The 25,160-nt window shown below is 44.8% G+C and overlaps 1 protein-coding gene across 10 annotated transcripts in view; it reads right to left on the minus strand.

Annotated features, from left to right (window-relative positions):
- Nucleotides 1–25,160, minus strand: part of rbfox3a (RNA binding fox-1 homolog 3a) — a 265,880-nt gene that overhangs the window by 23,772 nt on the left and 216,948 nt on the right. For 6 of the 10 annotated variants that reach the window (XM_010794991.1, XM_010794990.1, XM_010794993.1 and 3 more), the window contains 4 exons: nt 16,061–16,363; nt 7,163–7,306; nt 3,123–3,176; nt 344–436 (listed from right to left, as the gene is read on the minus strand). In XM_010794991.1, the coding sequence (XP_010793293.1) occupies nt 344–436; nt 3,123–3,176; nt 7,163–7,306; nt 16,061–16,363 (594 nt within the window). The remainder of the gene's footprint in view (nt 1–343; nt 437–3,122; nt 3,177–7,162; nt 7,307–16,060; nt 16,364–25,160) is intronic. The other 4 variants (XM_010794995.1, XM_010794992.1, XM_010794996.1 and 1 more) reach the window with 2 other exon arrangements.

Consider the following 25,160-nt stretch of genomic DNA (forward strand, 5'->3'; position numbering starts at 1 on the left):
GACGACGACTCGGTAAACAAGAGCAGAATAAGAGCAGGCAACACTAAACGATGGTGACAAGGCTTCTCAGATTTGACAGGGACCCAGAGGATGATGGCATGCATTCATTCTGCATTTTCAGGTAATGATGGACAAGTAGCGTGTCCACGTATGGACCCCACATTCCACTCAAGTTATACGCACCATTATGCATGCATGTTTCCAGGCACACAGGGATGCAAATATCCACACACGTACACACGGCATCCTCATGCTAATGAATGGCTTTATGGGTACATTTAGAAGGCAGCAGGCAGGAAGTAGAAAATTATGGTTAAAAGAGGCGGGGGAAAAAGGAAAGCACCTCTATTTTGCGTCCCTCTACGATTGTACCATTTAGTTTCTCCCGCGCACGATCGGCATCTGTGCTTGTTTCGAAAGTTACAAACCCAAAGCCCTGAGAGCGCCAGGTTAGGATAGAGAAAGGAGAGTAGGAAAGGATGGACACACACACACACACAGAAAAAAAGAAAGGGGAGAGAGGGAAAAAAAGAGGTAAGAAGACAGGAGTAGTAGCAGTAGCAGCAGCAGCGGCGGCAGAGTGGAGTTGTAAGCAGCCAGATTAATTAGAGGCAGTTAGTGAGGCGTCAGGAAACAGCAAACAGAGAGATCCGAGGAGGAGAGGATAACGGTTACATGACCCCGCACATCAACACCAACAAACCTGCCTGCTTTACCCAATTAAACGCCACGGCACCTGTGCCACGGGTGAATGTCAGGAGGCAGCGGATGCAAAACGCTGTGTTAGCTGCCATAATAGTGGTGTAATTATCAACACACATTTTGGGCAGCGCGGTCGCTCAAACGAGCCCCTTTGAAGACGTGGGAGAAGGAGTGAATGAATCCTTGGGGGACATGTTAACCTGATCTTTGACTATTTGTAATTTACTTCTCTGAAAATGACAAAAAAGTGAATGATGTCGCCGCAAATACCATCGATCTGTTATAAAGATATTGACTTTACACCATGACCAAAATATACCTTGCATTTCTATCCCCCCCCAAAAGAAAATCCTCCCCCCTCCCTTCTTCCCTGTGGGGGTTTGTCACTAGCTTGAGTTATGTGGACTGGGACACTGGACCTGAGCTCTATAGCAGCAGCAGCAATGAGATATGCCGGCCAAGTCCCATTCCTTCGGTTTCTATATATACTTATAGAGGCAGGAGGGGGGGGGCATGGCCGGCGCTGCCTGATAATTGCTTGAGGATGTAATACATGTGAGAGATGGCGAGCGGCGTGATCTCGTATGCATACACAGGAACTCAGAGGTTGCTATTTCCAGCATAAATAACACAAGACCTGTCCTTGGGGGGAAGAGAGATAAAGAAATAAATTCAAAAAAGGAATTGAGGGCAAAATTAATCCTTTGGACATTCACCCGACTGTTACCCCCTCCATTTTTTTTCATTTTTTTTTATCATGCACAAATAATTAGCTTACAAGAGGGGCGAGTGGAGCCACCATTTTTCAAAGGAGACAAACATATTGAATGCAAATTGCCAAAGCTTCATAGGAAATAGATTGTTTATTAATGGCCTGGTAGGTTCATTATATAGCACACAGGGTGCGGGTAGAGAGAGAGGCATCATGGGTAATGGCTTTGTAGGGCACAAACAATAAATGCTTGTTACGGCGGAGGAGGCAGGTTTATCCGGTGCTCAATCTTGTCTGGCAGAGGGGGCTGAGTGCAGCGGCTCCCAGGCTCCCTGCATGCCTGTGTACCGGCCCAAACTACTCCCAGGTATGAATGGGAATCAATAGTATTCATGCCTCAACACCCAGCCAGGGATCCTGTCTCCTTTATGAATGGAAAGCTGTGGAGCTTAGTGCACTCTATTAAATGAACAGCTGGATGAGTAGCACTTGGCTGTTCGCACCACCGCAGGCCTCACCTGTCCATGGTAGGTGGTTAGGAGACTGATACTGCAGCACAATGCGGCGCTTTGGCTATGCTACTGCTGGGTTATTGGAGTTATTGCTTCAGGGGTTTGGATTTTTTGACATAATCAAGATTAAGATTACAAGAAATACATTTTGTATTGAATATTTCCATGACTTTAAAGGATTGGGCTGTCTACATATTCTGCATTCTTGCATAATTCCATAAAAAGACCAAAGCCACAGTATTTCCTGTGCAGTCAGAGTTAAATGGTATTCCTCTGTGCCATTGTTGATTAAACACATCACAAACTCAAAGTGTAGAATAATTGACAATTTCATATATTGTGGGCCGTCGTGTTGAAGGAAATGAACACTGGAGGAACACATGTGGAATAATCCGCTGCTGAAAATAGTCCTCAACAGCAGCACGTTTGTTACTATTCTTTAAGTAACTAAAAACTACAGTTCCCAGCTTTTCTAGGAACATTTTAAGCCTTTACAATTATTTTTTATTATCTGTGACCCAATTTGAAAGACTTCCAGCATCAATGGGAACAATTGGACTTAGAGCCGAAGAGACGGACCGACACGTTGCTGGTTGTGGTCTTTTCATGAGCTTGTCCTTTAACTGGCTACTTCAAAAATCACATTGAATTAGCTTGTGTGTAGGCATTAATTAAATGTGCGAAAGCTTCCACACAGCAAACACGTGATATCCTGTTTGTCCAAAGCTTGAGCTGGAAGTAGGATTAGCCTTGGAATTGTATTTTAGCTAAACTAGCATTTCAAAACACCCCAGAGAACTCCTATACTGAATTATAGTATATGTAAAAAACTAAATGAGAAAACCCTGAATAATGTAGGAGCAACACCCAGGCTTCAAACACCCACTCCCTAAACAAGGCGTTTCAATTCCATAAGCTTCAGGACCTGCAGCCTGCTGCTGGATTAAGTGAATTGTGAAACAGCTCAATAATGAATTGATTGACAGGGCTAATGATTCACAACTTGGGTTAGAGCTGCAACAACAAAAACAAGAGGGAGGGAGGGAGGGAGACGGAGAGGCATGATGGGATGCGGCTCTCCAGGACCAGGCTTAGGGACCACTACCCTCCGCCAATGTACACACTACACTAATGCCATCATTAGGAAACAGAAGAAGTACATGGTAATGAAGCAGCTGGTGTTCTAGTTCACTTACCTTGGATCCTCGCTCATTAAAGATAATCTCCACATCTAAAATCTTTCCAAATTGCTGCGGAGAGAAAAGAGAAAGAGAAGAGGGGAGATGGAGTTAGAAAAGCCTCGCCGACTGCGAATTCATGAGAAGGACGGCTGGAGAAAGAAAAAACCATTAAGGCAATATGGAAATGTTACTTTTGTGAGGAGACGGTGGTCAATTTGCATTTGTTAGCTAGGCAAACAGTTCTTGAAGCTGGTTTGACGTGCTTTAGAAAGAGAACCAGTAGCCGCTGCTTTAATGCGTTTTTGTATTTTGATACAATTTGAAATGAGATCACAGTAAAAAAAGACTGGAACTTTGATTACATAGGAGCTTTTCTGCTGTTTGTTTTCCCGTAAACACCCACACAAAAAGATTGTGTCAGATTAGATTTTGAAGTTGAGATATGGAACCTCCTCCACCTTCACGATCAGCAGGGGAAAACTCTTCTGAGCAGATAACGGCGGATCAGACGTGAATAAACCTTTCTTTCCTTTTTATATTCCTCTCTTTCTCTGTCTTTGTTTGCGTGCTCCCACAGTCAACAGGACCTAAGGGGCCGGTCCCCGGGGGTTAACATGCTCCAGCCTTTCGATTTAAAGGCCTGCATTCGGATCATTAGAAAACAGAGGAATGAAAGTAAACTGTAAGTTCCTCTAATGAGTGGAGTGAGAGCGACTTTTAATTGCTGTCTACAATGGCCGTATTATTTCATTAAAAGTAATTACCCTGTCAAGCGGTCCGCGTCGCCTTCATTTCGGCACAACAGGGAAGAAATGGGCCTTCCATGTGGTCGACGCTCAATGGGAATGGATGGATCGTTTGACTGAGCCACTAATAGGGGTTAGGAGGAGCTGGCTATTATCTAGCTGAAGTGAGTGGCTTGAAGAGGTGAGGGTTTATGCGTTAGCACATGTCCCCTCCCACTTGAAAACGCTCTGAACACACTGACTTAAAGGGAAAACAGTGCTTGGTTGTTTGATTCCTCCTTTATTTGAGCAGATTTCCTCCCCTATATAAACTATTCCATAGATCCTATCCGCACATATGCCTCATATGGCGCTCAGCTCCATTGATTCGAATGGGAAGCATTGGCTCGATCACACACACAAGGCATTTATATCCCAGCGTGATGCCCCTTTCTCGCCTGAGATGACAATGCTTCCCCCACGCAATGTGCAGATGCTAATTGTTTTAACCGAGCGTAATGGGCTTGTGGCGTCGATTAATTAGTTTCAGTGGAAGTCGTCTTTCAGGATTTCCACATGGCGCTGGGGACTGCTCGCTGCTTACCAGTGATCTCATGCACTCCTATCCACACACACACACACACACACACACACACACACACACACACACACACACACACACACACACACACACACACACACACAAACAGCTGCATCAGCAGAGCCGATAAACAATAGCTTCAATGGGAGGAGTCTCCAGAGGGACCAGAAAGACTGACGTCATCTAAGAGGCTGCAGCTCGATCCGTCCATACATCCATACACGGCTGAGACGATTCAATATCAATACGAAGATGCAGTTAAGAGCAGCACGTTAAAAGACCATACCAGAGGGTGCTTGTTTTACCCTATTTATCCCGTATTATTGCAGATTTGGCAAATCATGCTGCTGGAAGTATTATTTTCATGTATCAGCTGATTTTCTATTTTACATACGGCTAAAGGATTCTGCATCTTTAATATTCCTGCAGAAGTAAACCAGGCAAACATGAAAAGTATACACGCAGCTATGGAGCTAAAACACAGTGGTGACGGAGTGTGGCCTTGTGTGCCTTCCCATAAATGAATCAACAATACACTGTGTGTTCAAAGCCATACGTCTGCCACAGTGTGCCTCCACCTTTGATTTGCTTGAATATCTTTAAGCTCTTAAGAAACCTATAATTACGCTCCGGCAGCCCCTGTGTATTCAAACAGCAAAGTGGCAGTGTTGAGCATGCTCACACACCCAGCAGTCAGCGTGACAGCAGGATGGGGGGAGGGCAGAGGTCCTGATTGCTCCGGGGGAATGCCGTGAGAGCCCTTACATGCACTGAGAGAAGCGCCGCTGAAGAACCCAGTCGCAAAAACGAGGGCACCCTTGAGCGGCACAGCATGGGCTCCGCGCATAGCTCACTTGTGCTTGGAGTGTTTTCATTTCCCCCCGCACTTGCTAGCTCTCAAAGATCACAGTTTCTAATTACTGATTAAGGTCCGCTGTGGTCGTCCTAATGAGCTCTTCATTCAGCGCCTCGTTAAAGGCTCACAGGTTTCTTCACACCCTTAACCCTGTGGCGTGCGGGGTAGAGTGCGGTCCCTCCCTTCTTGTTTTCGGGCCGCCGACACCGGGGAGAGTTTCTCAGTGTGACAGGGGAGCAGATGGAGCTCCTGGCTGGGGCTTTCCTTGTGCAGCACCTCCACTCTCCTTCTCCTCTGTCTTTCCCCCCGCTGCATGTCTGTGGGTTTCACTCATGCGCAACAGTAATGGCGTATTGAGCCGGTGGCGCTCCAGAAGCCATTAGAGCTAGAGGGATGAGGCTTTGCACACGCTGATCACACAAAGGCCCATTGTGGAGGCCATGTCAGAGGGTGGAGCGGACCAGCTTGCTCTGTGCCAAGCGCTACCCAAGACAATCAATCCCACAATGCCAACCACCAAGTTGGGTCGGGCATGAAACAGGACGGAGCGGGCGATACGTGGGTGAGCAGGGTGATTGAGAGGGGACTGGGTGGGCCGCGATCAATTTTATATCGTATATCTGCGAGCCAGGCACACAAAGCCTCAGAGCTAATTACTGAGGCGATTTGGATTCCGCACGACCTGCACCAGAGCTGGGAACAATAAAGCCAACAATCACAGGGAGAAAGGGAGAAGGAGAGCAGCCATGTTGTCTGCTATTCATAAAGCCACAGCCAGGGCTCTCCAGTAATTAATATCATCAGCTGGATGTTGTCTTCATAACGGCGAGAATTAACGCCTCCGGGTTCTAATGGTCCAATTAGCGCGTAACATTTAAAGTACATTTTTGGCAAATCGCCTCCGTTCAGATCCATTATGGTTATTGAATTGGGGATGTATGGTTCAATTCTTATTGAGGCTTTTGTGAGACACAAGGGTGAGCTGCTGAACTATTCATTGCCTCATTAATTGGGCAAGAGACAGAGAGAGGAAGGGAGAATTTCTGTTGAGGGATTTCGGTATGCTGATAAGTAATCTGATAGCATTTGTCTGCAGCTGACAGCTCAGTGTGTATATCTGCTAAACAGGTAATCAGGAGGAATAATCTGCCTGATTTAAGCTGTTCTGTAATGGTCTAAAAGCTATTAAAGAAGCTTTTGGGAGACCTCTGATATATGTGGACTGCTGGTGACCAAAAAAACCCATTATTTTTCTCTTCATAGTTGCCATTACTATTGTTCTTGCAAAGTGAATAGCAGCTTGAGACACAGAAACGTTTCTAAAATGACAGGGCGAGCCAGTTCAGCTCATCAAGTTGATAAAACAGGTTTTAAATCAACTCCGAAAAGAGAAAACTAAAATGAACGGTCAATGATCATCGTACTGGGTTCCATATCTCAACTTAACTTCCTCCTTGTGTCTGTGTAGCAGAGAGTTCTTCACACCCATCAGCCCGATGTTGATACATTGGGCTTTACTTCTCCCAACTTGTCAAAACTCTTCTGTATTTCCTGAAAATGTAGTTACCTAGATGCTGGTTTTAGCAATCGCCTCTCTCATTAAATATATGGCCTTTGATGTGTGATTTAGCCCCAGTGCTCGTTTTCCCCGAAGCTAGAATATTGCATTTGAGAAAAGTGTAATACATTTCTCTGACGCACGAGGATGCTCTCTTGGTTTCAGGCGAAAACGGACTTTGTTGTTTCGTTGTTACCATGCTACCAGATGGGAGGAATTAACTTACCAAGTTCAGTGTTATATAAACTGATGGAAGAAGGCCAAACCTTTTATAACATAATGGAATACATTTAGATGTTCCTTCAAGGTACTCACCCCAAACATTTGCCTTAGGTCAGGGTCCCGGAAGCGGAAGGGAATGTTGGATACATGTAACCTTTTGGGCTGCTGCTTCTCTGAAGAGTCTGAGTGCTGGAGCTGGAGCTGCTGAGAGCCCTCTATTTGCGTCACATCATCTGTCTGCCAGGGGGAAACAAACAGAAAAGACACAAGCTGCTCATTAGCCGCTACAGTATACTGTACCTCCCGGTCCTGGAGTACGACAAGGGGGGTGGGGGTTGCAATAGGAGGGAGGCGGGGATGCAGGGTTGGCTAACTAACTTACTCAGCGTCTGCCATTTTTCAATCTGGCGAGAAAGCCAAAGCGATAAACAGCCGATGACTTATAGTGTCAAACCTGAGGTTGTGCATTACAAATCCAGTTATTAATCTCTTGCACTTAGCTCTTGAGCAACAGGGAAGATTGAAGGCGCTGACAAAAAGGCGTGGATATAGATCCCACGGAGCCCTGACATGTCTAGACTAAAGACACATTATTGGTGACGTTTGCACACAGCCATCAGAGTGCGAGGCCCAAAGCCCTCAGCGTGGTTGTTTCCATCATTATGCGAATGCTATGCTGACATTTCTATATAAATGACGTGTCTGATGTCAATGACAAATTCCACTTGTTTCTCCCCGTGACACCCATGATGGATTTCATTGAGGGGGCTGGCGGCTTGTCTGTTAAGATGGACCTCGTTTTCGAGGCGGTTTCTTTTTTTGAAGCATTTTCTGTGAGCAACACCTCATTGGTCAACAACTTGGTTTATTCTCTCTTATATGCACCAATGTGGAATGAGACCCTATGTTTGGCAAAATATGTCATTGGTCGTTTCCTTTCAATATGCTTTTTAATGTCAGACCTCTCCTTTAGCGTGTTTTCTACCCTGCCTTCACTAACCCTAACCCTAACCCTAACCCTAACCCAACCTGAGGCTTTGTTGAGTTAAAGTATTATTGTACTGCAATTACTATAACAATTGTATACAAGTAGTTTTTGGAAGGTAGGATTATTTGCTTTCTTTCAGAGAGTTCAGATCAATTTCCCTTTTAGGAGATTTCATTTTTGTCTTTATGTACAGATTTAAAAAATATTGTTAATTAGTGAGCTTTACATTTCATCTTTGGAGAGAGCCTGTCACGGCCAGTTAAACCCCATAGCCCCGCGGGCGGGGGCAAAATGCAAAATCTTGCAAGAAACAGCGTCTGAGGGCTTCTTAACATTTAATAAACTATGAATGTGTCATACCCACTTAACGGGAAGAAACTCAGCTATCAGACAATATTACCCATTTTTAGCTAAACGAAACAAAAGGGTAATAACAAAGGCTCTGAATTAGCCCTGAGCGAAAAAATTAGCACAGAACTCAAGGTAAAATACCCTTATTACTTATCAAATCTACACAAACAAGATATGGATTAGCAAACTGAGATTCCAAAGATTCCAGAAATATAAGTATCATCACTAGCGATCAGAACTCGCGACAAACATTGCAAAACACGTAGCTTCACGGAGGAAACACGGGACATTTTCTTACCTTTGCTGTTGTTCTGATCAAAAGTTGTGTTCAATGGCATTAAAACGATAACAACACTGCGGAAGGTTAATCCAATGTGTCTGTGTCACTTTCAAATGATTACTGATAATCCGTCATTCCATTTTTGTCCATTTTTGTTTTGTTATGTTCAATCTGAATTTACTTTAAAATTAAAAAAATCTATATTGATTCTGACTTTTCTACATCCAACTCACAGGTTTATCATTGCTTTGACAAAAAAGATGATTTATTTGTTCTGGGAATGTCAGATGCCTGAGGCCTGAAAAACAGGCTCGGGCTAAACAGGTTTTAAACGTTGGCTGTTTGTGAGAACCGCAACAAAGTGAGGTCAGGTCCCACAGAACCAACTGCCTAATTAGCAAATCTATGACAGCATCACACCTTTGCCTCTGAGAGCGGATAGTAATTACTTCCATGACCACAAGAGGTCACTCATCAAGAAAACATAAGGTTTGTTTTTTAGCATTTGAACAAACAGCCAGTGCCGTGGTGTTTCCTGCGGGAACCGTCTGCATTCTGCAACAGCGAGCGGGTGATTAAAATGAACAAAAATGAACCCTGATTTAGTGGCAGTGCCTGGGAAAGGGGACTAAATAAAGAAATGCAGACAGAAAGAGGGGAGGGCATGAGAAACGCGAGAGGGGAAGAGGCAGATATTGAGCACAAAAGCTGTTTGAATGTGATATGTAAACTGCTATGTCTCCTGGGAAGAGCTCTCTGAGTCACATACACATACACAAGCTTGTACTGAGATACAGACGTGAAAGGTAGGTTGTTGCCAGAGTACAAACGGTTCAGATGACACACTCGCACACACGGTGATAACCCTCACCCTGCTCGGAGGCTGTCACACGGCTGCGGGCCACTCTTAGTGATACATTTCCCACCATTTAGGAAATGGGGTAGGGATTTATTCATTATAATTCATCATCACAGTATTATCATTATCATCATGATCGTAATGATGATCGCCTTTATTATTCTCATTATCATAATCACAATCTCCACTGTAATGGCCGTCATTTATTTGGTTTTTATGGCCCATTCGGAGACGGTGACATACATTGTTAACAGTGACAGTTGTTTGATTCAAGGTCCCACTTTGTCTCCCCTGCAACCATCCAGGTAGGGCAGGTTGGTGGCAGGTTGGCGGCAGGTTGGCGGCAGCTTCCTGAGTCCTGCTCGGGCTTTGGTGGCTTCCGGACCAAAAGGGTAACAAATAGCGAAGGACACGGGGGGCCAGGGAATGTGCGGACGGTAAGGTATGGATTTGTGACAGAGAGAGGCGGCGGAGGGGTCTTAACTCTGCCGTGTCCTCCCGCGCTGGAGGTTAATAGCCTGAGTAGCCATGTTGGGCCCCGGGGTGACACATTGCAGACAGATGCTGGGACTGTGGAGGGTGACAAGGTACCAGAGGCCCGCGGGTCAATCTGTTTCATCGGTCACACATGACACTATCGACCTTTAGCGTATGTTGCCAGACTACTGAGCACCGCTGTCCTCCAGCTCTGTCTGTCTGGCTTTTTATCAAGGCGAGCGCATTCGCGTGTTTGCAAACATCCAGATTAACTTTCACTCGGCGCTCAGACAGGCCGGCAGCACGCTGACATCGGGGGCAAGTACACATACGGAGAACACAAATACGGCAACGCTGACTCCACAGCAACCCCAGACTGCATGCTACTAACTCAATAACTTGGAGTGTCACCGGGATCCGGGATGTTGCCTCCGCTCCCGGGGCTCCAAATGCCTGCCTGGTTGGGAAATGGTGGTTTTGCAGCGGAAAATAATTACCTTCGTATTACCATAGGTGGCCACCTTCAGTGGCACTTTACTGTTCCGACAGCTGCTGTCACGGGGAGGAAGAGGAGGAGGAGGAGGTGGGATGCAAAACATTCCGTCACCGCCAAAGCCAGCGAACCAGTGAGAGAGCTGTCAACTCCAGCAACTCTCCGGCTTCCTGTTCAGTCATTTCTCTAAAAGACTCCTTTGCTGTTATTTGCAAATCGCCTGCAAAGTGCTCTGCTCAGCACTTTCCCCCTCTTCACAGAGTGGCATTACAAGAGCATAATTGAAACTATCTGATTGGAATGCTGCCAGGCAGGTAGATTACATCCGATTAAATAAGGGGGGATACTGAGTCCTCTCTCACAAGAATTATAATGCCCAAGCTTAAATTCATTATTTTCCCCCTCCCGTTCCTCCACTGTTTGTTTTCTTTTTCTCAGGAAGCTGCAAATATATCCTCTCCATCACCTGAGAGTGCAGGGTGTGTGGAGTGGAGTGGAGGGGCCACCCCCACCTCCTCCCACTGATTTATATGAAAATAGCGAGTTATTTTGGGCGTTCAGGCGACAGTACTCAACTGTAACAGTGTCTGCGTACACACTTTAAGGTGATTGACAGGTGGAGCGCCAATAATGTTTAGATAGACATGAAACTATCCAATTTAATGTATCAACAAAAAAATGTAAGCTTCTCTATTATACAACTTTTGATTATTAGATTAAAACAGAGCATTGGTTCAGTCCAAGTGAAACCATACATGTCTGGCTCTTTAAATAATGATAGCTGAGGCTTCTGGGTCTCGTAGTGTCAGGTTTGGGGAGTAACATTTTACGGGATTACGAATCAGGAAAAAAAGCTGTATTCCATTATAGTAATATTAAAAAAAGATGACGTAATCAGATTACTATTACATTACAAGGATCACATTTTATTTATTCTGTGTAAGCTGTACTGTTCTGTAGGCTAATATTACTGTAAGTATAAGCCGACAGAATATAAGTGTGATGCTAAACTGACATAATCTAACACTAAATACTCACTTATATAAACCTTTTATAATTGACAGATTCTTCCAAAGACCAAACAAACAGTGATTTTTTATCTACTGACAACTATTATCTGTTTATCTTCATCCTTCTCTCTGCCATAAAGGCTCCATTGTTGTCCAAAACATATTAAAAACTCATCAATGAGCAATACTGTTGCACTGTTTGACATGTTCCTTTATTACACAATGTGTATTTAGACACAATCCCACAAACACTGTCCTGCTGCTACAAATACTCTCTACCCCAGCACCAAAAGTGGATTCATCCGCAACAGAAACTAGTCCTCAAGAACGCTCTATTATCAGTATTGGTGGTAGGGCGTACAAGTTTAATCTGGTTTTATCTTATTTAAACCATCTAAACTGACATTCGTCATCACGACCAATTCTGGCATTTATTGGTTTAATATCAAACATTTGAAATGTTTGCAGCAGCTCAAATGCACTTGAAAATGAAGCTACATGTCAGCTGTTTTGAAGATTTAGAGGCACAGTCAGGTTATAGAATTGTTAAGAAAGGACTTAACTTGTTACATTGGCCTATTCAAGGATAAATACAAAGATATAAATAGAAACGGCCTTATCCTTCAAATTATCCAGGAGTTTTTTATGTGGAGGAGCACTGATAATATCTGTGAAATGGGAATGCACAGTGGTGTAAAATCAGCGGTTCCTCTCACTTGAAGATAACCGAGTCATCCCCTTCTTAATGGTGGCCTACATGCTGCCATCAGCACCGCATCTGAAAGCTACACCCGGCGGAGTCTCAATCCCCTAAATACTGCTCCCGACAGATGAGAGGGTGCGTGCGTGGATGTATGAAATGTTTGCATGTGCTCGCCCTTGTGTGTTGGTATGTGTGTGTGTTATCACAGTCCCCCAGAATACCCTTTGGAAAGTCTTCACGCGTCTGACACGGGCTGTGAAAAATCTGGAATTGAGTGCTGCCCTAACGCCACTGCCTTAATTTGTTATCTGAAAAGAGAATGATTACTCATGAAATCCAACCAAACCTCAGACTATTTGAACTGAGCCAGATAACGAGCTCAGTTTTTTTTTTGTTCAGCAGAGCTCCCTGGCAGCCCTCTGCTCCCCTCATCTCTTAGGATTTGGAGAGAAAAAGTTGGGGGCTGCCTCTCTTCCTCAAGTCGTCCCGCTTTCAAGTCAGCTTGTTTGAAAATGTCACAGATCGGGGGTCCCAGAGGTCTGGCTCTGGACAGCGCCTCCTCCCCAGTGTGGACGTGTGAGACTGGTAGTCACAAGGCAGAAAACAGAGTCACCCCGCCTCATTAAAACACACTCTCCGTGCTCTGCGGGGAATTCACACAGAATCCATACGTTTCACTGCATTCTCACTCTCTCTTGACTCTTTTTAAGTCTTTAAGTCGAGAAGATGTGCAGAGTAAAGCGTCTTCGTGGGGAAGAGGAGCTGAGCGCAGCAGAGTCGAGCCTAGGGAGGAGGGGGGGGCGGGGGGGAATGCAGTGAGTAGCTGATCTGCTCCCTCAATCTGTGTTCCTGCAGGGTGCCCTAATCAAAGGCACCCGGGCCCGTCTGTGGCACCCAGAGCAAACAGGCTGGGTCTGTCATTAAAGCTGGGGAACTCAGCGGTGGGCGACACTACACCAGCGGTCCCCGAGGATTAGACTCTCTGTTTACACCCCACTAATCTCATCCCTCTGTCCTCCCTGACAAAAAAGATGGGTGGAAGTGGGGAGAGCGCGGAGTGTGAGGAGGGTAGGGGGAAAGCGGGCACGGCGAGGGGATGTGGGGGGTGAGCATGAAGGAAGAAGTAAGGCGAGCTCTCATCTCTCCATGGCCACCATCTCTGGGCTTTCTTCACAGCGGGGGCACAGATGAAATGAAATCAAATGGAGAGAGAGAGGAGACAGTGAGAGAGGTGGGAGGGGGGGGGACGCTGAACCTCACTTTAAACCCTCGTGTGTGTCAGCCATTACTGTAAAGTGCGCCGCGTAACCACGGAGCAGTTGGAGAGCGTCACACAAATCTTCAAATCAAACATTGCTACATTACCGGCCGGCGATAATGCGCCACGGCTCCATTTCTGCCGTATAAGCACTTTCCTGCCACCAAATGTCCCCCAGTGGGGAGGCTCGGGAAAAATGGAGTTATTAACAATGCTCTTTATGAGTGACCCAGATCCCTCTGAGGGGGATGTGGCCTCACCGTGACCCCTCCCAGCAGGTGTTTTCACGCTAAAGGAGAGGCCTGAAGGTCTTATTTTTTTTCCCTTCATCTCAGTGAGCATTATCCATCTTTCAAGACACGTCTCGAAAGTTAGGAGCTGAGTCGCCCTGCCTTTTATCTACACCTGACTCTTGTGAAGGTAAATCTCAGGTCAAGGTATTTCATATCGGAGTATCAGTACACAAGAATGAAATGAATAATATATCGTTTAGAATTCCACTCAGTCCCAGGCTGTGTATCTCCACATGCAGCATCGCCAGGGGTTTGTTTTCCACTCGGAGTGCCAATACTTTAAACATATCTTATAGTGGGGGGGGGGGGGGGGATACAAATAAATGAGAGTATAATCAGGTCCTGGCACAGTTACGCAGGATTCCGTTTAAAGGAACGTCTCTTTTGGACGCTGGCACAAATAAATTAGCGGATTTGACTCAACGGTAATTTAGTTTTGGCTGTTGGAGAGAGAGTGTGTCTCTCTTTTACTGCCCGAAAAGATCAGGAGGGAAGGGCGTGCCCTCCTTTCGCAGATCCTGAATCATTCATGTCTACAGCAAGTCACATCTCCTTTCACGCAAATAAATAAAACAGCGCAGGGCTTACATGTTTTTTAAGGGAGCCCCAAATGGCTCTTCAGAAATGCACTTTCATTTTATGAGCATATTTTCAACCAAATTCACCTCCCACGCCGAGCACAAAGCGCTGCCATGACATCAAAGTCTTCTGCTGCTTCTGGATGATTAGTACTGTGAGACTCAGTATAACTTTTACACTCACTTTTTATTAAGAAAGTCATTTTTGTTGCGATTGTGATGCAGAGAACGATAACATTGTCAACTGAAATAAAAGTTTCTCAAAGCAACTCTGTATAAACCTAATGGAGCAGAATTACACATTTGAATATTGTATAGTGAAAACAGAAGGACTGTATTTGCAAATGAAGACAAATGATCGTCGCTTGAATTCTCCTTTGACATACCTTGATTAAAATCGTATTTAATTGTGTGATATTATGATTTATGCAGAGCGTAATTAAAGGTGTAATTATTCTTAGTTCATTACCATTTTAATTCTGTGGGAATGTTTAGGCCTAATTCTTTTAATATTAAACTGATGGCAGGATATTTATCTTCCAAAGTGCTTTTTAAAGTTGTGTATAACTGAGTTGGATTCATGGCAATTGTGTAGATTGTTTTTGCTTCTGTAAAAGACAGAGAGTTTCTTCACAGCGTGAAACAGGAAGAAGGCAGGTGCTGAAGCTTTCAGGCTTTAGGCCATGGCAGAAGGCGGAAAGAGTGAATGAATATTAGCAAAAATAGCTAACTTCCTCAGTGAAACCACAGTCAGGGGGAAGAAACAAGTACTGGGAATAATAAGATTATTATGTAAATAAATCTGTTCCATCTGAATTTGAAAATAAAAAGCCATTGAATTTTTAGCATCAAATAATTATGCATTAAAATGATGTATCTGTACTTCAGCCTGGAAAATGAATAGATCACATTATTTTTATTTTTCTCTCCCAGTTCAGAATAAACATTTTAAACGTTTAAAAAAATGTAACATATAGATTCAAGTTTCAAAGTTGCAATAATTCAATGTATACATTTAGGTTTGAAACCTTCAGGGAACCCAAGGAAAAGCAATCGATTCCATATCAAGTCAAGCTACGCTCATACCCTCCATTGGTATCATCACCTCGATGTGGGAAGGCAGTGAGCAAAAAACATTGAAACCTGGTTGAATGATGGTGCTTAAGGGAGTATATCCATTCTTATATTTGCCATTGTGTTTGTCTGTTTGGTGGTTGTCTTTTACAAAATCTTTGAAAAAAGCAAACACACGATGGCACATACAGTAGAAGAGTTGATCTAGAATTGAGTTTTATACATCATATTTATGCAGCCGGATTTGGTCTATCAACATGAATATGTATATTGTATTTTTTAAGTGAAAAGTTTTAATTCTGAAGTTGGGAACATTGAAAAAAAAAAGAATATTTTGAACTATTACATTACATTCGGAAAAATAAATTCAATGCATAATTATTCGTTGCTGGGAATTCTAGCACCAAAGAATCAGATGGCACAGATTTACTTCCATAGGCTCTCGATTAAACCTGTGTGAGATCAAATCTACCAATCTTCTTCATTTTGTTAAAAGGGAAAACGTCAGAATCACACATTCTAAATTGATATGAAACAACACATACAAATATACAGTATACTTTTCATCCAGGCATCATTAGGATATAAGAAAAAAAAAGGTAAAGAAGTGATAATAGTATAGTTTACTTGCTGACAGCGTGTTGAGAACAGTGTTTGCAGATGATGAAGGACACTGACCGGTGCGGTCGTGGTGGCGGTGATGGCGGGCGTGCTGTTGTCAGTGCCGGCCGGCTCGCTGTGCGTCTGTGTGGGCGTGTACAGGGTCATGGCGTGTTCAGGGACCCGGCTCTGCCCGCTGTAGTCCTGCGTTGGAAGTGGGTGCGGTGCTGCGAACTCTGCGGGGATGCCATTCTGTGGGGGTGGGGGGTACTGGGCTGGGGTGTACGGCTGGGCCATCGCTTCTGGGGGATTAGTGGCCTCTTGGTTACCCTGCAGAAACACACAACAGGAGGCAAGCGTTAGAACTGGGCCCCAGATGAAAGTTAAAGTACATTGTTGCACTCGTACGAGCAGCATGAAAGGCGTGCCAGTTCCCCACAGTTCAGAAGGCAACCGAGGAGAGCTGTCCTGCAAACTAACTAAGTCAGGGGGAAACAGCCATCATATCACATCTCAGCTCACATTAGAGGATTCCTTGATCATTGCTAATGAACACAGTTTATGTTGTAGAGCATGGCTCGCTGTTGGAGGGGCAAGAGTCAGGGGGAATCTCAATTGCACTCGTGGCAAAGCACAAGAGGAAAGATCAATTAATTGATACAATTTTGATTAGGGCCTTTGATTCCGATGACAGGTCTGTTAAGCTAGCAGCTGCTCCCTCTCCGAGCTCCTACTTTAAACATTAACCTGTGTCTCACTTTATAAGGATTTCCCATTTCACTCTCTCGTCTTAATCAGAGTATTATTCAGAACCTTTTCTAACAGGTTTTAAAAAGGCCCTATTTTATTTTTCTGGCTTTTCCCTTTCCTGTAGTGTGTTATTTAGGTTTTTGTCCATGTAAATGCTCTGCAAAGTCCCCAAAGGTGAAAGGGAGTTTCTCTCTCAAACACCCCCCCTCCCCCCTGCCTGAAATGCCTCTATCCCCCTTTTGTTCACTTCCGTAACATAATCACTATCATTATGTAACACTCGCGCTTCTATCGGCTAGTGCTCCAGCACATTCTACGTGATTATGCTAAGGGTCGGGACATTTCTAACATATCTCTAGTCAGCTGACCAATCACAACAGAGCCGGCCAACTAACCAATCAGAGAAGACTGGGCTCTGGTATCAGACAGAGGGTGAAAAGTGCTGCCGCAGCACAGATAGTATGAACATTAAAGCATGGAAACATGTCAAAGTAGAAGCAGAAGATACTGTAAATGACCTCCAATACAATGAGGACACTGAAACAATAGCACCCAAGATTCTTAACTAGCTGTACAAACATGCCATTTTGGCAGCATCAAATTATGTCTAAAACCAGAAAAGCCAGAAAAGAAAAAGTGTATATTTCATTGGAGACACATTTCAGTTTGAGAATAAGCCCCGTTATTATTCATATAACTCTCTTTCTTTCCATATGCTTCCAGAACACTCACTGTGGAGCATCTGCAGCACATATGTTTTTAAGTCTTTCCTCCTGACTCAAGTGATAGATGGCCCTTTGCAATGAACCACTTCCACGGACCCTTTGTCTCGTGCGGATGCTTGAGATGATGAGCTGCAGAAATAATGGACTTTTCTGGCTGGTGCACATTGTTAAACTGGGTAATAGCTGGACTACAGAAGTGCATGTCTTATTGTTGCGACGAAGCACTATAGGCTCTGCGACTCCAGACTAATGAGCAGAACAGTGAGATCAGTGCTGCCGGAGCGGATATCCATCCCAACATTAAAAACACGGAGGGAAAAGGTGAGACAATAACACTGGAATCCAATAACACCCCCTGCAAATACCCTCAATCAAATTTAAAGATACAGATCATGCGAACTCAATGCATAACTCTTTCGATAAGAGAGAAGGAGTGGAAACAGGCACACCATAGCAGCCAGGAGTAAGGTTTTTATGATTGGAGAAAAACAATAACAGTAAACAGATAGAGAAGTTTCTGTCTCTTCCTTTACAAGCGGGCTGGGGATGGTGAGATAGGAGATAAATGCGTTAAATTCCTTCTTTCTTTTTTTTTTGCTTGCCGTGGTGTTTGGCCTCTTTCTGCACACTTCCACAGAAAGCACTTCTCTGGGCAGGGATTTTTTAATGAGAGAGCTGTGCAACACTATGCTGTGAATGTAGTGGAAATAATTCTCCGCTGACGTGTTGGCAAACAAACCCCGGCCTAAACTGTGCTTTGCCAATTAAGGAAAGGCTCCATTATCTAAATGAAAAAATGGAGAAGCCTTGAGAGAGGAGAGGGATTGACCAGCTTCTTGTAGCCTGCGGGGCCTCAAGGCTGCTTGGAGTGGACCCTCGCTCCTGCCTGACCTAATCCCCCCCCCTTCTCTTTTTTATTACACTGTATTTCTATCTCCTCTGTCTCTCCCTCAATCCCTCCTCCCTGCATTCCCTTTCATGCTCACCCCCCCTTCTCTTTTTATGCAGAAACTTTTTTAATCTCTACCCCTGTGCTCTACTTTCCCTCTCCCTCCAGTCATGGCATTATATAACACACTTGCATTGCGGGGCATCCTAATTCAAGGAAGCTCTTGATGTTGGCAATTTTCAACTTCTAAGCGCCCATTTCAAAAGGAGAATGGGGCTGGTTACCTAAAAAAAGATCCACCTCCTGGTATGACAGCTGAAAAAAGTCCAACCAGATCCTGTGTCCTGCTTTTAACCAGCCGGAGCTACACCCGTCAACACGTCGGCGCTCAGCAGTCCAGCGGAGACAAACAGCTCAGCAGCCTGGATAACAGGGAGATGCTATGCTCCACTGCACATCAAACACGGCTCATGTCATTAAGGAGATCAAAGCTTCAGTTATGTCTTTTTAGTAAGTCACTGTCAGATCGCTGCCCCCTGATTGGTGTTTTTTAAAGATTTGCCAAGGAGTGTTTGCACTAACACCCAAGTGATGATCGGGGAAAAACATCCTTGTACAAACATCAGAATTCAGGATAAACCGTTATCCTGTGTTTTGAGATATCTCATTATGCTAGCCCGGGTTTTTCTGATTTCATTTGGGAAACGGTGGCACCTCAGACCGTCAAAGAACACAGATTCCTCATTAGGAGGAGCAGAGGGCCTCCGGCAACATGACGCAGGGTCACGCTGCAAGAAGGTTTAACCTGTCTCAACTTCAGCCGCGAGGCATTGCTGTGTCATCCTGCAACAAAGTGCGTAGGACCATCAATTCCATGCATCCATACATTTCTGCCAGATTACTTTGTGATGGGAACTGTGTTTTCCTAAGGTATGCCTCACAATTGTTAAGACAGAGGATAAAAAGTCAGTCTTATACTATTATAAACAGTTGTGCAGTGGTTACCATTAGACGTCAGAATTTGACGTTTTTTTGACTAAAATTAGACTTAGCTACGGAAGAAGATCTTCACCATCTTCTTTTTGTAAACTGACCAAAATGTATTTATTTAGGGGTACTGAGATTCAAGTCAGAATTCTGAGAAAGTTGCTTTTGTCGCCTATAACTAAAGATTTGATTATAAGTCAAATCTAGCATTTGAGTAAACGCAACAATTTATCGGTAGACCAAATTCGCCCATTTCTATTGATGTAACAAGTTACAACTAATTACAACTACAGGTGTTCCATTTCCATCCAGAAAGATAATATCATAGATATAGTTGGAATCATGTTTACAAAGAGCTAGAAAACCATCTTTGAAGTGAATGTCATATGATGAAACCAGTACACTAATGTGAGACACTTTGTGAGAATGTATTGGATCAGCGGTTTTGTTTTCGGATGTCTTATACTTTCGAATTTTTCTGATGAGCAAGTTGTGAGAGAGCTTCTGCTTTCAATTTCCTTCTTGCTCAATCTTCAGCTATTTATTTGGCAGTTCCTTGGCTTAGGGATATTCTCTGATGTAGCTGACTTTCATTGCTTGCAGTACTGGACGCTTTATTGTTCATGCCTCAGTTCTGCAATGGTCATGACGGGTTCTACTACACTTGTTAAATCATTGTCTGCCTTCTAGTGTTCCCTCCGTGCCGGCGGTTAGTCACAATCTGAATGGTAATGCTCACAGGGCATACAGGCCAGTGTATCTGTGTCAGGTCTGTTGCGATTTGAGCCTTAAACAAGTGCAAAGGACTGCGCCAGAGCCAAGTCACATACAAACAGGATAACAGCCTGCAGTTCAGTACTGGAGAAAGAAAAAACTACTTAAGCCTTGTAGCACCATGTCGTTGCTGTTTCAAAAAGCAGCAAGGCAAAGGCAAGGAGGCGGAGAGTACAGGCCTCATTAGTGGAACACAAAGTAACACTGGCTCTTGTATGATCTTCGCCTTCCTCTGATGTATGTGACAAACGAGTTATTCAACTGGATGTGAACTGGGAGAAGAAAAAAGGCCAGAGCAAATCGGGGGGGGGGGGGCGGAGGGCGCGCGCCCTTTCTGCCAGTGCTGACGTGCCGTCGTCAAGATAATCCATGGCGCCTAATGAAAAGCCCCTCCATGACAAACCGGTCAGGTACACAGCACATCTCATTCCACTGAAACTGATTGCTGTTCATTACAGCTACGAACCGGCGCTACGAGTCTGTGTTCAATTGGGATGCTGGCGAGTGTTTCTCCACCTGTTTATAGGGAAAGAGCAGGTCCCTTTGCGGCACTTTAATGCCCCCCCTTACATGGCCTGCTGCCACCGGCCGCCTAAACATCGTCTCCACGGACACGAAAAATAAAGGCAACCAGAGAGAGCGGCTTTTATCGATCTGCCGTCCTCTCCATTCCTCTTTCCCTCCCTCCCTCCCTCCTCCCTCCATCTCTCCTTTCACCCTTTCTACTCCTATTACTGAAGAGCACAATAAAAAACACTATCTCTAATCTTAAGCACTCTCCTTGTGTAAAATTGGATTGGACACCCGTACTTAAGGAGATCACTTTTGGAGCGGAGTTTTTGTTTTTACAGTCAGCATCAAGAGCCAAAGAGGTCAGGAAGGCCTTGTGGCAATGCCCACTGCTGAGAATGGCAGTCTGCGAGAAACTCCCAGCATACAGTGCTTCAGAGAGACAGGGATTTCCACCGGTGTTAGCCACAGTGTACGTGGTCAAGGCTACATTCCGTCTCAGCAGGTACGCCTTGGCCGCTTGCCAGCAATCCGTGATCCTCTTTAGCAGCGCTGCGAGGGACGGCGTTGAGAGGCCAAGGGGAGACGGGCTGTGCAAATACAGGAGCTGTTAGGAAGAACTCATATCGGCAGAGTGCTGCACTGACTCACACGTGTGACGGAGGGTCAGAGAGCAGCGCAAAGGCAAAATACAGCGGGCGACTAATTGCGTTGCATTGAATCCGGAGGGAAATCACTCAAATGGGAGCGGGCTGATCAATCTCAGCGATCTGTGCCGTGATGGAGTGGGCAGCTTTATGGCTTCAGCTCAGTCGCACGCAGCCTTCATCATTTTTCAGCCAAGGCCTCCCTACTTTACATGGTCCCTACTGTATGACACTAATAGTCTCTAGCAAGGAAAGTTCCTCCTGCTTCTATACACTAAGCAATTCAAAGAGATTTATGAACAGCTCTGCAGTGTTTTTTTGCATAATCCAAACAGCATGCATAGTTTAATGTTGACTTAACATGAAGCACCGCTGTCTCTTTCCTTCACGGGAAATGTACACAAGCTCCTTGCTTTGTCAGACTACAAATGACATAACATTTTTCTTAAGCGAATCTTAAGCTTTTCAGTACACGAAAATAGTCCTCCACAGCCTCGTGCACTGAGTGTTCCTCTCTAGAAGAATGCTCATTTGGTTTTAATGACCTCCTGACAGTGATGGTGGCAAACTTGTGACAAATTCCGCTGGGCCGTCACAGCAGAAGTTTTGGTGAAGAGCGTAACGCAGCTGAGCCGAGGCCAGCGTACGGCAATCAGTTGATGCAACACAAGCGAAACACTGAGTGGTTTTCAGCCAGCTGCATGAAAAGCCTCTTGTTGTCCCCTGCTCTGCTGCTGATGCTCGGTTAATTGTGCCCCGCACACAGACACTCAGGCAGGCAGGCGAGAAAAGACGGCCTGAGATGATTTCCACAGGCAACTGGCATTCATTTTGTCTTGAAGGCGCATAAATAAAGGCTGTCTAGCCGGGTCCATTTTAATTAGGCGAGCCACATGATCTTACTCCAAGTCTCTCTGTTAACACTCACCAGAGGCTGCAGCATGTGTTAATTACAACCACATGCCACACAGAGAATCCGAAGGTGAGCCAGGAAAAGAGAGAAACTCCGAACAGGTAAACAACAACAACACAAAACACCTTCAGCTGAGTTTCTCATGATGAGGCACATATTTGGTGCAGCGGCTGCTCCCCTCCCCCAAGCCAACCAATTACAGCACCACGTCGAGAGAGAGGGGAGATGTGGAGAAGCAGCCCAATTTGATGCAGATTCACACCCCCCACCATGTCCCCCACCACTACAGCAGGTTTACGATTTCAAATAAGCTGGGGAGAGGGTTATTGTTTTGTCTCACATTTCCTCCTTTGCAAACTCCCGTCTTTCCATTTTTCCACCTCATTTGTGGAAAGATCAATTCATGGAAATAAACACTCGGTGTCTTCGCTCCGCGTCCGAGTCAATTTAGATTTGGAGCATGTTTGAGAGCACTTTTTTTTGCTCTCCGAGAGGCTTAATCGTTTTCACATGTCACATATGTTTCATCCCCTCTAACCTGATTTTTCCTGGTTATTGGGAGCACTTATTTGCTCCGCGGCCTTGGATGGAGGTATTAGAAAGAGAGTTCATTTCCCTCAATCCCTTGCTGATTTCTTCATTACGTTGCAGCGGAGGCGCCGCACACAGAGCCCCCGCGACAAGATGGGACTGCTCTTAGCGGTGCGATTGCGAGTGTTACTATACCTCAGAGACGCCTGAGCGCCACTTAATAAACAGAGCAGACAGAGGATCACTTTGAACTCCGGTGACATGTAATGAACCTGTCTGTCTCAGCCCCAGCTCCCTGTGAGCGCAGGCACTGCATGGTAAAAATGCAGATAAATAAATAAACAAGCAAAAACACATCCAAATAAGCCTGGAGGCCTCCGTGAAAAAGCCATCAGTTACACATGGTTAGACTCGTAGCATTTTGCCAACACCATAAGAGGAGATAATTGTCTGTTTCAGTGTTGTTGCCGCTTTTGTTGCATAACAGATATTTACATCTGGGACTAATTACTCCAGACTGGGTGTCAGAATTTGGATTAACTTGTAGGATGCATCCGGTTTGGTGTTTAGACTCATGTATTAGCGGGAACAGACACTGTGCTGCTTTAACCCCATCAAAAAAGCACCACTGATAACTTTTCATCTACTTTCCTTCTTCCAAAGTTGTGTCAACAAAACTGCTATTGACATATATTATATTAGAAATCCACCACTTCTTCGAGATTGCTATTGATCACTAAGATAAAGACCGGGATAAAATGAAAACTGATATAACCGAACAGTGGGTTGTTCTGTCATTCTGGTCATATAAACGCGTAGATCAATTCCACAGCGTCGTCATGTCAGCGAAACCCCTCTTCTGACTACTGATCAGCCCTTTGAAATTCTACAAGGGATAAGAAATGGCAACATTTGTTTTAGAATCAGCTGATTGTCATGTAAATTCAAGTCTTTTTTCCCCTTCTCCCATGCTGGGATTATGATACGGGGTCCAGAGTTCCTCGTGGGGACAAAATGCCATTACTTAAGCATGCAGGAATCTCAACATGACATTCTTTGACCGCTGTGACAATGGCAAACATATGCAAATGAAGGAGAGTGCCACTCTCATTATGACCCTGTCACAGTGACTCCGACACCTCCCACCGGACCCCGAGCATGTTTGAAAAAGAGAAAAAAGAGAGATAAACGGGAAAGAAGGCATGACAATGACGGAATCCTGTGAGGAAAACAGGTGTAACATTGTTGTTTGTGTTATCTTTCTCCATTCCCTCTGCTCTCTTATGACCCCATTTGTAATTTATTCCATTGGCCTATTTGCCTCAGTGATTTTTTTTGTGCTCTGCAGTATAAGCAGGAGCAGGTTTACATGTGCTGGATTCTTAGAAGTGAAAATGCAGAGTACTCCCTGCTGTAGCCAAAGCTCATCTAATCAGGGGCTAATTCCAGTTATTAAGATTTGAGAGATAACTTTGATTCATCACAGTCCATCTACCCCTATCGGTTAATCACTGTCGCGCTAAGCTCTTTTTCAGTCATCCTTTTGTTTCCACACCCTCTGGCACGCAGAGTGGGGGAATAAGGGAGATAGAAGAGAAGGAAAGAGAGAAGATATTAACAATATTAATGACCCGTGATTCTCGTCTCCTTAATGAGAAGGGTTATTAACTGTGATTATCCATGATGAAATGGTGGTAATTCTTGAAAGCTTGAGAAAACTTGTACGATCGCTTGTCGGCTGATTTGTTCCTGTGATGTTTGAGAAAGGAAAAAAAAGGTGAGTGTAGTGAGAAAGAAACTTGGAGGATAAAGAGGCAGGGGCAAGCTGGGGGAAACAAGGATGCTCGCAGCAGGGAGCCTTGGGGTTTATTTTTTTTAAAACTGCGGCTAAGGCAACTGTCTTCAATCCCAGAGCCGCTGCATATCAGAAATCTGTCTTCTTCACAGATCCAAAACTCTGAAGTGTTTCTCCCTCTTGAAAAAGCCCCCCGGCGCCGCGTCTCCTTCTCACTTCCTGTCCCAGTGGCTAACGAGTGGGCTAACGCTACGCACCCAGTCGCCCATCTGCTGGTTGACACTGCTGAACGTCTGTTTGAACACCTATGCTGCTTTTACGCCAGATCCCTGATGCAGCATTTCCCTCACTCACCCCTTTTTTCATTCCAATTATAGGAAGTTGCATGCTCTTGGAGTCCCTGTCGGCTCCACGCGATTCCCTCAACGGAGAAGGGTGGGGGGGATGGATGGGGGGTGGGGGGTGCTGTCTGGTGAATCATTGATGTGCAGTCAGACTGTTTCATTGCAGATCTGTGTGCATGTGTGTGGGGGAGAAGGAGGTTAGCAGCAGACGGATAACAATCCTGAATTATGCATGTCTGTCCCTTGTGAGGAGTGGATGGGG

Source organism: Notothenia coriiceps, unplaced genomic scaffold, assembly GCF_000735185.1.
Source record: "Notothenia coriiceps isolate Sejong01 unplaced genomic scaffold, NC01 NC01_scaffold00037246, whole genome shotgun sequence".
Taxonomy (NCBI): domain Eukaryota; kingdom Metazoa; phylum Chordata; class Actinopteri; order Perciformes; family Nototheniidae; genus Notothenia; species Notothenia coriiceps.